Source organism: Corapipo altera, unplaced genomic scaffold, assembly GCF_003945725.1.
Source record: "Corapipo altera isolate COAL_440 unplaced genomic scaffold, ASM394572v1 126, whole genome shotgun sequence".
Taxonomy (NCBI): Eukaryota; Metazoa; Chordata; class Aves; order Passeriformes; family Pipridae; genus Corapipo; species Corapipo altera.
This window is the reverse complement of record NW_020884937.1, coordinates 890,259-902,934: the sequence shown is the minus strand read 5'-3', so window position 1 is coordinate 902,934 and position 12,676 is coordinate 890,259. Positions and strand designations below refer to the sequence as shown.

The 12,676-nt window shown below is 39.3% G+C and overlaps 1 protein-coding gene across 4 annotated transcripts in view; it reads left to right on the top strand.

Annotated features, from left to right (window-relative positions):
- The window catches only part of CTDSPL (CTD small phosphatase like), a 58,785-nt gene that overhangs the window by 30,198 nt on the left and 15,911 nt on the right, over positions 1–12,676 (top strand). For all 4 annotated transcript variants that reach the window (XM_027660650.1, XM_027660649.1, XM_027660652.1 and 1 more), the window contains 2 exons: positions 1,780–1,881; positions 6,518–6,574. In XM_027660650.1, the coding sequence (XP_027516451.1) occupies positions 1,780–1,881; positions 6,518–6,574 (159 nt within the window). The remainder of the gene's footprint in view (positions 1–1,779; positions 1,882–6,517; positions 6,575–12,676) is intronic.

Sequence of the window (12,676 nt, the reverse complement as noted above, 5' to 3'; positions counted from 1 at the left end):
GGGTTCTGAAGATCATTATCTTTAAATGGGTTGGATTTTTCTTTCAGTAACCTTTTTGTCTGTTCAGGTTGCAAATTTGAATCCTTCTTGCTGTGAAAAATTGAGGTGGGGTGCTAAATACCTTTTAGGCTTTGAAATCAAGGAGCGAGAAACTAAAATTCTTTAGGTCTGACCCTAGTTGCCAACAAGCAGAGGTAGAGCTGAAGCAGTTGTGGGACTGTCTATATAACCTAGAAAGGGTGTCCTGTAAATTTGAGCCTGGTTGGGTGACTGTGATGGATTGGGTCCATTACAGGCATTAGGCAGAAGTTGTTTTTTCTAGAAGGTTGTTGTTAGATTTGTGCTGAGAGGAAATGTGTTGAGACAAGTGACTTGTACTCAAGGCAGCTTCCAGTTTGGTAGCTGAAGGAACTGTTGTCGTCGTTAATTGTAAGGAACTAAATCAATTGCAGTGAGCACTCCTAAAAACGCCCCAAGAATTTCTGTTTTAGCTAAAGACACTTATTTAAGTCCAGAATCTCATTTGTTAGGTGCTTCCTCTAAACAAGAACTTATTAGGCATCATTGGCCAGTATCTGTCAGCTTAAGACAAGGTCTGAATTCAGTCAGTGGTTGATGATCTGTCCTGGCAGCCAGAGGGTGTGTGGAGGTGTCTGACTCAACCTGTGTGTCACCTGCACAGGAGTGGCCTCAGATCTCTGCCAGAACCTCTCCAAAGGGCTGTTAAAAGGAACAAAACCACAATAGATGCATCCTTACACTGCATGAACAGATAAAAAGATAGCAAAAGAATGAAGTTAGAGTTCTGTACCCAATTCTAAATTAATTTAATTTCCTCTCAGTCTTGAGCTTCTCCCTGTTGACACTTTTCCATAAAGCTAATCCTTTTCCTTCATCAAAAAAAAAAACCCTCTTTGAGAAGCAGCAGTGTTTCAGCTCCAAATGGAAGCATTCTCTCCCACTTCTGTTATTTCAGGAAGTATCCAGTACCAAAATCTAAAGTAACCATAATTTTATTGCTAACTGGGGTGTTACAGTGGGAAATGAGCAATCCAAAGAATATGAGATTGTCTGCATTGCTTTCAGAAAAATTGTCAATTCAAGGAATTGGTACCATTTTTCAGAAAGGGCAGCATGCTGTACAAGAGCCTAGTTTAGGTTCTTTACTGCAGTTTTAATGCCTTGACTGGGAGCATAATCCACATGAAATTTGGTCAGTGCCCTCACAAGTGGTGCAAATGAAAGTGAAGACATGTCCCAGAAGATAAAAATTAATAATGCTGTCTTCCTTCAGGATGGATTCCTCCACTTTAGCACCTTTCCTGGCAAACAGAAATAGCGATTTGTGTAAATGTCCCTCAGCCTGATATGGCTGGAAATGGCATTGTTGGGAATAGGATAAAAACAGCAACCAAAACCAGGCATTAGGAGAAGGGGTCACTACAAAAAGATGGTTTTGTATCAAATGTCTTATTTCTCCCTGGGTTTTCTTAGCTAGTGATGATGTTTTGCCACTTTCATTTCCAGTGCTTTGGAGGTCATTCCAAACAAGCCTCTCATTTAAAAAATAATATTAAAAAAGCCTGTATGGGTATTGCAATTGCATGAGCCATTAATTTCCATATGTGTACTTGAGGTGATCCCAGAAAAGCATTGAATTTCGAGTCATGTATTCCAGCTCCCAGTAATTGCTAGAATAGTAATGTTGACAGAAGAATGCCCCTTGGATGGAGGTTTTACTTTTTTTTGTTGTCTTCCTCTTGTCTTTTGTGTTTTTAGCCACCAGCTAAATACCTCCTGCCAGAACTGACAGCATCAGACTATGGGAAGAAGTGTGTGGTCATTGATTTAGATGAAACTTTAGTGCACAGTTCATTTAAGGTAAGTAGATTCAAAAGTGATCTCTTGCAGCTTTAATCTGTCAGTGAATGCTGCAGGAACTGTTAAGCCTCTTAACACTTGAACTCGTCTTACAGGCTCTCCCAGGATGCCTGGGAGTTCTCATTGCTGCTCCTATGGTTATTCATCCTAATTTAGTTGTAAGGGGAGGAACACACATATTGGTTTTTTTTATTTTTTGACTCTGAGACAGTCACATTGGCTGCAACAAGGCCTGGAATAGGTATTGACTTCATGGCTTTAAGTGTTTCAGCAAGAACCTGTATTTTAACAGATGCAAAATGTGTTGCTATGGAAATATGGGTTTAATATTTAGTTTTTAGAGCAAGAAAGCAAATACCATTTAGTTGTTGCTATTGAGTCAGTCACCTTTGAGAAGCAACTTTTATAACCACTCAGATTTCAGCATGTGGTGGAAGTAGAGGTATTTTTCTATTGTTTAAGTAGTGCTGAAATTGGGAGACTTCAGAAATAATCTGTTGGCTCAGAGTACTGAGAGCATTTCTGATTAGCAAATCTAATACATGATAAAGCATCTGCTGGTTTTATACATTGATTGGAGAATTTATGAGAATTAATAGTTACTACTGGCAAACTAAAATTACTACCTTTGTATTCTTCTAGTTGTTGCACTCCATTTTTCACTGCTGGCTTAAACACTGCTTTTTAATCCTTCAGTAGTTAGTTGCCAGCATTTAAAATGCAAACTGTAATTCATGCTGTGGTTAGAATTTGGCAACAGCCTGTCTTTGTTGGCTTAAAGAAAACCTTATATGGAGATATTAGAACAAATACTCCTCTGCATCAAACTGAAATTAAGATTTTTCTCTGTCTTTATTGTGCCTGATGGTATATAACAGTTTATGGTGGTGCACAGGAACCCCTCAACCTCAGTGCCAGATTTGTCTTCTATACCCAGACTGAGTTTGCACTGGGGAGTTTTTCAGGGAGATGAAAAACACAGCTGGATTGGGAAGGGAGGAACCATGCCTTCCCATTTTACCAAAAATCAAAAGTAGGGAGGGAAAGCTGAATTTAAAAATCTAAATTTATATAATAATAATAATAATAATGAAATATTAGGCTTAGTTATCTGAAAGGTAGAAATGCAGGTTTGCTTTCTGAATCCTTGTGGGTAACATTCAAATTATATTTAATGGGCATTTAAATGATATTAAATAGATATTTAAAAAATGAAACTATTATTCTGCTTAATGATGAGCACTGAATAATTTTTTGTGTTAGGAAAAGAAAACTGTTCCATTTTTGTGTGAGGTCAGTAGTGTTAGGCAGATGTTGGAGTTTCTGCAGTAGTAGCCTTATGGTTACAAAGGTGTTATCTTAATATAAAAAACCCTGTGAGGGGGGATGTGTAAGAGAAAACCAAGTGTTGGAGGAAATGGCTTTAATTGTTCAGTGGCTGGCACTGTCCAGTGGTGCTGTTTGGGTTTTGTTTCAGAAAGGGAAACACTTCAACTGAATCAAGACCATTAATTATCATAAAAAATAATACGTTCCAGCAGAGCAGGGGTTTTAATGCCTCTGTGCACCCTGCTCTACCTGGATAATCAAGTTACTTCTGCAATTTCTTTTAGTTTGTGGGGTTTTGGGGGTATTTTTGGTGTTTGTTTTTTTTTTCATTAAAACATGTCTGCTCTAACCAAGCAGGTCCCCACTTAAAAGCATACATAAATTTGTGATTTTTAGTACAAAAAAGGGTTTATTTAAAACACCTTATACTTCAGAATTCGTAATTCTGTTATGAAATGGGCTTCATATTTCAAATGCAGATTACATGTTTTTTTAACACAACCAGAGAGGCAGAATATTTAAAGTGCTCTTTTATGAAAGCAGCAACATCTGAAGGAGGGTAATTCTCATCTATTTTATGCCCCTGCATATTTGTGAAGCTTTAAGGAGGTACTAGTCTTTCATGTTAGGTGCATATTAAAGGAATAAAGTTTGGGGTTCCTTGGCAAGAGTAAAAAAGGAATAGATAGACAGGATAGTTATCATTCCCATCATAGAAACAATAATAGAAGCAAAAATAGTAAATTTTTAAATCAAGGAGATGTAAACATGGTTTTGTGTAAAATGTATTAAACCACATGCAAGTCTGGAATGCAGTCGTATTCAAAAGTGGCTGTGAAACACTCTCAGAACATTTAAAATACTGACTTTTTTATTAAAACAGAAACAGTTCTAGCTGAAGATTTTCAGTGGAAATACATTGTCTCCTTTCAGGCTCTGTCTCTGTGGTTCCTGCTGGAGGGGCACGTACGTGCTTCACGTGCACAACTCCAGAAACCTTCATCCAGCAAATTGTTGGAGACTTTCCTCCTCTCTCCCCACCATGACAAAGCACAGAACCCCCCAGTCCATGCTCCCTTTCCTTATCACTTGTGCCAACAAGAAAATAACACAGGACCTGAAATTTAAGTGGAGGAAGCAAATATGTAGTTAAGAGTAGTTTGGTCAGTGTTGCAAAGTCTGAGGGTGAGCTTTTATTTGTTAGGAAAAAAATGGAAGTTGTTTAAACAGAATGTGCTTTTCTCTGACATCTGGGTGGTGTAGCTACTGTTAGGATTAAATTTTGTAAAAGCTGTAGTTTTATCAGTGGATTTCAAAACCTCAGTAGCTTGCAGTGACCTCTTCTTTTTCTGCTGCTGCAGAGTATTTCTCTTGCTTAAGGGAGTCATGCATATATAAATTCTTCAAGTGTGTGCAAGCCTCTTCAAAGTCTGCAGGGAGCTGGCACCCACTGGAAAACTGGTGGCTGAGGCTTATTGACAGTTCATTTGGGTTTCTTTTTGAGGTGAAGCTTCAGAACATTTTTGTGTACTTTTTTGTGGCTGTTGGACATGCTGCAGAGTACCTTCTCTATCTGAGTGGCTCCATTTAGGGAAGAGATGGAAGCCTCCCCTCTGTCTTTTCCTGAAGCAGAAAGGGGAAATTGCTCAGTGTCAGCTAAAAAAAAATAATAAAATCTGGATTGAACTGTGTGTATTTGAGGAAATCTTCAGGTCATACTCACACAGGGGTCATCAGGAGGGTGGAGTTTTCCAGCATCATCTGCTCCAGAGAGGTCTGGTTGCCAATACTGGTTGGTCAGGATGAATAGATTCCGTGTAGCTTCTCCTTTGCCCTCTGACCCAGCACTTCCAGGTGTCAGATCAAACCATCTTCCTCATTACTTTGCTCCTGAGAGAGGGTGTTGCCCTCCATAGAAATTCCTGCGGTCATTTTGCTCTCCTCGTAGGAAGGTTTGTTCATAGTGCAGTTAGAATCTTGTTTCTCCAGGGAATGGGATCAAAGTGATGCTGTCAGGTTCGTGCTGCAGGATTCTCTTTTCCCACCATTTTTCACAGAGCCCCTGTTGAGGCTCACCAGTTTGTGATCTGCTCTTTACCTTGGCTGCTTCTCTGCTTTCTTGGCACCCCCTTGCCCCCCTGAGTGGGTCTGAAGTCTGTTTCTAGTCTCACAGATTCTTCAGGGGCGTCTTTTTGGTGGTTCCTGAGATCAATCTGATCCAGAAAACCAGGTGGGAAGGTCTGTACAAGTGTAGTAGAGCTGAGTGAAGATGTTTTCCAGCCTTAGCTTAGTAACACCAGTTACCCAGACTGCTCCCAGCCCTCGTTCTAGGCTCTTATCCATGGAGCATATTGTCTGTTAATCAGTCATGTTAAAATTGTATTTGGCAGCTCTGTCTCAGCCATTTCCAAGCTGCAGATGATGGAATGAGTTACAAGCTTCAGCCAGGCATGTTTACATGGCTACTTTTTTATCATGGACATAAAGCATGAGCTGTACCCAAGGCTTCTGCCAAGCTGGGTGTCCATTTGAACTAGTAAACGTTGTTAGCATCATGTTCCCAACTACCACTGCTGTCTAGCCAAGATTAGATTATGTACTCTTAAACTGCCTACAAGGCCACTTTCCTGCTTTCCAAAGCAGTTTTACTTGACCAGCAGTTTTTCACAGTAAGTCTTAAGAAATAAGTTGTGATCGACAGGCTAGAAAAGTGGATTCAAGGACTTGGGCAGAGTGTGTCTGCTCTTCCCTTTGGAATTAAAATGCAATTTTACATGATTAAATTGATTGCTATTGGTTCTTAAAGTGTGGCATCTTGAGAATCAATTAGCTATACAACTTGAGTCTTGTTATATTCAGATATAACCATTAGGTGGTATTACTGTTACCACTGTCTTTACTTTTAATTAATTACTGCTTGATGACCCAGAATAGAATATGTGAAGCACATAGCTGATTTTCTTGATTATCAAGTATCCACACAGACTTGGTGGAAGAGTTCAGCCAAATAGATGTTTTCCTGGCAAACAGACTCACTGGTAGAGGGGGTTATTCAGGCAGTGAAGTGTATTACGTTGTATGAAGCTCCAAAATATGAGAGAAGAGGGAATTGCAGCATCCAGGAATACAACTGTGAGGCTTCTGACTTGTGTGTGTGTGAAGAGCACACACAGAGTGAATTTGTACAGTCAGTAATGCTTATTAACTTGTTCCTGAGAAGTAGGTGCTCTTCCCTTTTACAGCTCTGAAATTCTCCCTCCAACGATCGCGTTTTTAATGTTGGTTGTTTCCTTGTCATTCTTTGCAGCCAATTAGCAATGCTGATTTCATCGTTCCTGTCGAAATCGATGGAACCATACATCAGGTAAGTGCTGCTGTTCCTTCAGCATCGTGTCCTGAGTGTCCCAGAGTGTTCTCTTCCTCCCTTTGCTGCTTTGCATTCAGTAACCTTTGCAAAACACGGAAACTGTGTATTCTGGAATGTACCATCCAGAAAGGCATCCCTGTTTGATCAGGTATAGAAGCTCTGTCTCAGAGAGCTTCAATCAAATTGACTCTTTGTCAGTTTTAAAACATTTTCAAACAGCAGATGATCTAAGAATGGGATTTCAAACATGACTAGAACCCAGAAAAAGCTACTTGAATACTGCATTTCTCATTCCTTCCGGGACAAACAGGACATAAGTTGTCTTTAATGTCTGTTGGTAGCTCATATGGACCAAACTTTACAAAGGTAGTAAGGAAGAACAGACATTCCTCAGGTTTTTGTGGCAGTCTGTGTTTAATTTCTGTCCCCTTTTATTCCTGTAAGTAATAAAAGTTCCTCTGATAGGAGGGGTTTTTTTATATACTTCAGCATATTTTAAAAGGTCTGGACAAAATTGTGAGGAGACTAATTTTTACGTCTTACTCTTTAAGAACTTCACTTGTGGCTCTGAGAAACGGTTCTCAGTAAATGCAAAACACCCATAATTTGAAAATCAATCCCCTTCGTGTATTTTAGCTTGGTCTTTAATCAGTAGTCTTTTCTGAAACCCCCGAATGAGAGAAATTAGAGTGCCATAAATTTTCCTCTTCAGACAGACATTGAAGTTCTTGCTGGAGATGAGTTAAACAGGTTAATTTGAAGTTGAGCCTTTCTGATACATGAACCTTGCAAATTGTTTGAAGCATCTTCTCTGCCGGGTGTTGTAGGTTACAGATAATGCAGTCATTGAGTTGCAAATCTTCCCTGGATGTGATTTAATGGAGATTTTTAAGAACTTTAATTGTTGAAATGTTGGGGGATTTTATATGGATTATTTTTACTTGGACAGAGAGTTTTTTATTTTAATCTTGGACTAATTGATGGATCGTAAAGTTCATACTTTCGTTTCGTTTCCTCTCATGAAAACTACCCATGTAATTGTCACTCTTAAAATAATTACTAAATATCAGTCAGTGGACAGAAACATGCTTTAAAGTAGTAGTTGCTTTGACAGTTTTTACACTGTGCCTGTTTCATGTAGAAAAACTCAATATCTAGGTTACTTACAGCTGTACCGTTCAGCAGAGCTGATGCTTAAAACACTAAGTGATGTTTTGGGAGATTTGTGATACTGTCAATCCTGATTTGATGTGGGCTTTAGTTGTGTTTGGTGCTGTAAAACAGACATTTTTCTCTCCTAAAACTTCGTAGAATGCTTTTGAAAGTGAATTTTTGAGTGGCTTAGAATTCTCATCACTTAGCTTGTCAAGGTGATATATTTACATTTTGAAACAAATCTCAATAAAAGACTATCTGGGCTTCACAGTCAAGCACTTCAAAAGCCAGTTGCTTTTCCATTCCCTGCTGCAAACTCTGAGATTCTTCACCAGACGTGATGCAGTTTGGCACTTGAGGTGACTGCGTGTGGGGGAAAAGAGAAAACAGCAACAAAAAAAACCCCAAACAAACAAAACCCCACAACTGGGCAGAGGGAGTGGATTTGTGCATCTCCTTCTCCTTGACAGAGAAGATCAAGTGAAATGAGTCTCTGACTGTGCTTTGCTGGAGACTTCCTGCTTAATTTTCAAGGAAATTGCTTAATCCCTTTTGTATTTCCAGTTTTTAATCTCTTAAAATATCCAGTTCTTAATCTCTAAAATAGGTAAATACCTCAGTCACATTTGGGTGGTCAAAATAAAGGTAATTGTAAGGAATTTATGGTTCTTGAAATAAAGGTAATTTAGGTAGCACAGAGAATAAGCAAAGTCTGTGTTTGTAACATCTCTGCAGGCAAAGTAATGTTCTGTCATTCAGTAATCTTTCTTCTCTTTTTACACTGTGACAAACTAAAGGGCAAAAAGGGATATTCTGGCTGAGTCTGTGCATTAACACAGGCTGTGGAGCTTTGACAACCTGTTCCCGCCTCAAACCTGCAATTCTTCAGTCACTTAGAGCATAAACATGAGCAATTTTTGTTATTTCTCAGAATTTGTCATCTGGGTAATGCTCATCCATTTTCTTAAGCAGTTCATACGGTCAAAGATTAATCATTGACCTTGGGAAATACTTCCACCTGTGTAAAACACCGCGGGATATGTGAGATGTTGTGGAACCATCCTGTCCACGGTGCATATCCCTACCTGCTTTACCAGTAAGCCTGGTACCTTATCAGCCACGAGATGGTCTGGCAGGTTATTGTTGTCACTGAACTCTGCCTTAGAGACAGAACCCCAAGGAAAACAAACAGGGAAACGACCATTTCAGAAGTGCCCATTCAGGGAGAAATTCGAAATAATGTGAGATTGTTTGGGTCTCGTGCACCAAAAACACGAGTTGTGGCAAATTCAGTTGCTGGGCACTTGGAAGAGTTTTGAGATTTGCATACCTGACAAGTTTTTTCATGGTAAATGCCGTATTTTTTGCTGTTCAACAGAGGTATTCAAAAAAATACTATCTTTAGTTTGGGGAGTTTGTTTTCCCTTACATAATTTATAATCCAAAGGTCAGAGAAACTCTTTTTTTTTTTTTTTTTTTATATAGGGAGGATAATTCATCATCTTAAAGGGTACTTGGGTAAACGAGCTTCCTAGATTAAAAAATAGCTTTTCTGAACACCCCTTTTCCCTCTCCCATCTTTCTTACTCCGGCCTGAATTACCTTATCTTTGGGAAGGATTTGTCACTTGATTTTAGAAGGAAATAAATCATGTGTGGAAGCACCTCCCTTTCCTTCTGTTGTGGACCTTTAGATGCCTGCAGAGACTGTGCCCATCCGAGGGCAGCTGGAATTCCAGGAGAAGAATCCCACGCTTTGTGTTGGGAATGGTGGCACGGACACAGCTGGGCAGTTCTGATGTGAGCTGACCCTCTCTGGCCAGTTCTGTCATTTCACTCTGGTTCTCTGGATAAAAGGAAACCAAAGCTGGTCTCCCACTCTACCAAATTACAAGGGATAAACTGTGGGAAGTTCAGTGAAATGTGTTGCAGCTGAGAGGAGGCTTATTGAGGGTGGAAGTAGTGGCTGGGGAAAGATGTTCAGCCTTGATGTAACTTCTGCCTTTGGAGCTGCTTCCCACTGAACAAGTGTGGAGTGACCAAAGCCCCCAGATCAGAAACTGCACGTTAAATGTAGCTTTAATCCCCAGTAAGGGAAGATTTTTAGGGTATAGTTGTCCTTTTGTCTTTTATCCAAATGACTTGCAGTGCCTTTGTGCCTTGCTGTCAAAGTGTAAAAGGAGGCAGCCAGGAGGAGTTTGATTTGGTGTTACTTGGAATTTCATTCTTAAATTTAATTTGTTGAGTAAAACTAGTTTTTAGTGTTTGGTTTCTTTAATTCAGTTAACAGTTGTTTGTTTTAGTTGCTGAAAGCTAAAGAAACGTTTGACCTGTGTACTTTTGAGTGTAATATACAAAATGTTTTTTAATAGTGTGGGGGGAAAACGCTGTTTGAATAATAAACTTCCTTTCTGTAAAGCACAAAATCCGTGGATTTCCTCACGGAAGGCTGTGGCCTGGTTCAAGTAATCCAGGATAGGCTGTATCCATTCTAACTGGCCTATTCTTGGTTACTTGCACTGGGAGACAACCACAACTGTGTGACCCAGCACGAGGAGGCTCGAGGACGTGTGTTATTTTCTGCTCAGAAGATGCACCAGCCCACGGAACTGGAGATCACGGGAGTCGGAGTTGTCTTGGGCAGATTTTTTGGTCATTACTTGCAGATTTTGTTATTGTAAAGCAGGTTTTGGAAGGCAGTTCTTTGTGTCCCATTCAATTGATCAAAATGGAGCTGTGTTTCTCCTCTGGTTTCACAAATACCGAGTCTCTCTGGGTTAAGACTGCTTTGAGGTATAGAAAATTTATGTGGAAATACAAAATGCTTGGGAACAATTAAAGATAATTACTTGTGTTCTACCATTAGCAGCTGTAAGAATCCTGTGAAAACATGCCTAGTGTCTGATTTGTGCTTAACATGTTGAGAGTAGGGTTGATTTTAAATAATAAAAAGAAGACTGTATTCCTCCAAATTCTTGCTGTGATAAGGAAGAAATTAGTTAACACACAATGCACAAAAAAATTGGAGGGATATATTTTTTTTTAATGCCCTAAAGACAGTATATAAATCTCAGAAAAATGCCAGGAGCCAGTTAGTCTAGAGACTTAAACTGAAGCCATCAGGCAACAGAAGAAAAAGCCAAGCCACAAATAACCAGGCAGCATTGAGATTCAAGTCCAGCCACTAACAAAGTAAAGGGGGAAAAAATTCCAAATGAGGAGGAAGAGGAGAAAAGAGCTGCACTGTCAGCTGAAGAAAGCTTTTTATGTGAAGTAAACCAAAGAGATTTTGTAGCCCAGGATACCAGTACACTTGGAGTTGCTTCCAGGGGCTAAGTAGGACTTCCCAAAGAAAACTTGAAGGAGAATAACTATCCAAAGTATTAAGATATGCTGTTCTGCCAAAGGAAGAAAAATCAGTGTTGTTAAAAAAAAGAGGGGGGAGGAATTAAGGCCTTTTACAGAGGGAAATAATTAAAGAGAAAGTTTATTGAGACTTCATCCTAAGAGATGACATTTATTATTGATCAGGCATTTAACATGAGAAGCAAATCTGTTGGCCAGGTCCCAGCAGGGAAGATTTAAGGCAAAACAGCAAGAAACTCAAGTGGTGGAGGTTGTGGGTGCCCTTTGGTGGAGCAGGAGATCTAAACTGCAGAAGGGGGACAGCACAACTTAAAATGCTGTGTATTTACAGCTAAGCACTGAGGAGGTGCAGCATTAGGAGACCTGCAAATAGGCCAGAAGAGCACTTCCTGCAAGGACTTGCCTGCAAATACAGCACAAGCCTGTGGTCTGGGAGCTCTTGGGCTGCAGCTCCAGGGTTGATTTACTGTGTGCTCTCCTTATGGAGGAGGTGGGTTATGTTGCAAGCAGCAAAGTTCATATCCTTGGCAGGGAGTTTGTAATTACATTCCAAGTGGAAATACTTCGCCAACATGGGGATAGATAGGGATGGAGAGCAAAGAGGAGTCTTCTTTTGCTGTGGCTGAAAACACTGGGCTTTAGAAGGGAAATGAATGTTAAATTCCAGCACTAACTATCTAGTAAAGACTCTGGGGTGCCCCTTTTCTGCCCTCAAAAATATAATTTAAGGCTAAAGAATTAAATTAAAAGTCATTATTAAGGAGTAACTTGGATCCTGCTATATTTCTTCTTACAACTGTGAAGTTGGATAGTCTCTGGATACCCAAAAGCAGGGGGACTGCAGCTGTCTTTTTATCTGTGTCTTTAAAAAATTCAAAGGTAGAATTTAGAGAGGAAATACTACAGAACAACTTTGTTTAGTAAGAATTAATGAAAAATTAATTGCATTGTTATAGGGGAGGAAACTACTTGGTTTATGCCTGGTGGAATACAGGAAACATTGCTGTAATTATCTGGAAAGAGTGGTGTTGACGTAAATCTGTTAACTGTCTTTAATTCATAAAATGTCACATTTACTTGATGGGTGAGGTGCTGCTGTCGTTGTTTAAAAAAATGTATATGGGTTATAAATTGTTATCTGTATCAAACTTTGAATGTAATGTTTATGAGACCAGAAATAGTTTAGATAAATTTCATAGGAATAACTTAAAGAAGGTCAGGGCTTCATGGTATGATCTGTATGCTACATAAAGTGGAAGAGTAACTAACATTTCTGATTTAGTCATTGAGGTGCAGCTCCATCGTATATGTTGTTAATAAAACTTTGCTTTCAGACTGAGGTTTTTGGTTTCCAATTACACACTCTTTTTCTTTTGCTGGAGGCTTTAATTGTTACACTTCAGTTCAAGCTACTGTTTCTGTATTTTTCTCCTTCAGGCCTTTTCTCTGGCTACCTCCATTTTTTTACCTCTTATTAATATGAAGCTAGTAAAACACATAAAATTAATCTAGTTTTACATGTCAAGGAAGGAAATTCCTGAAATTTCAGTCAGTTCTGTGCCAGACTTCTCCACTTGAA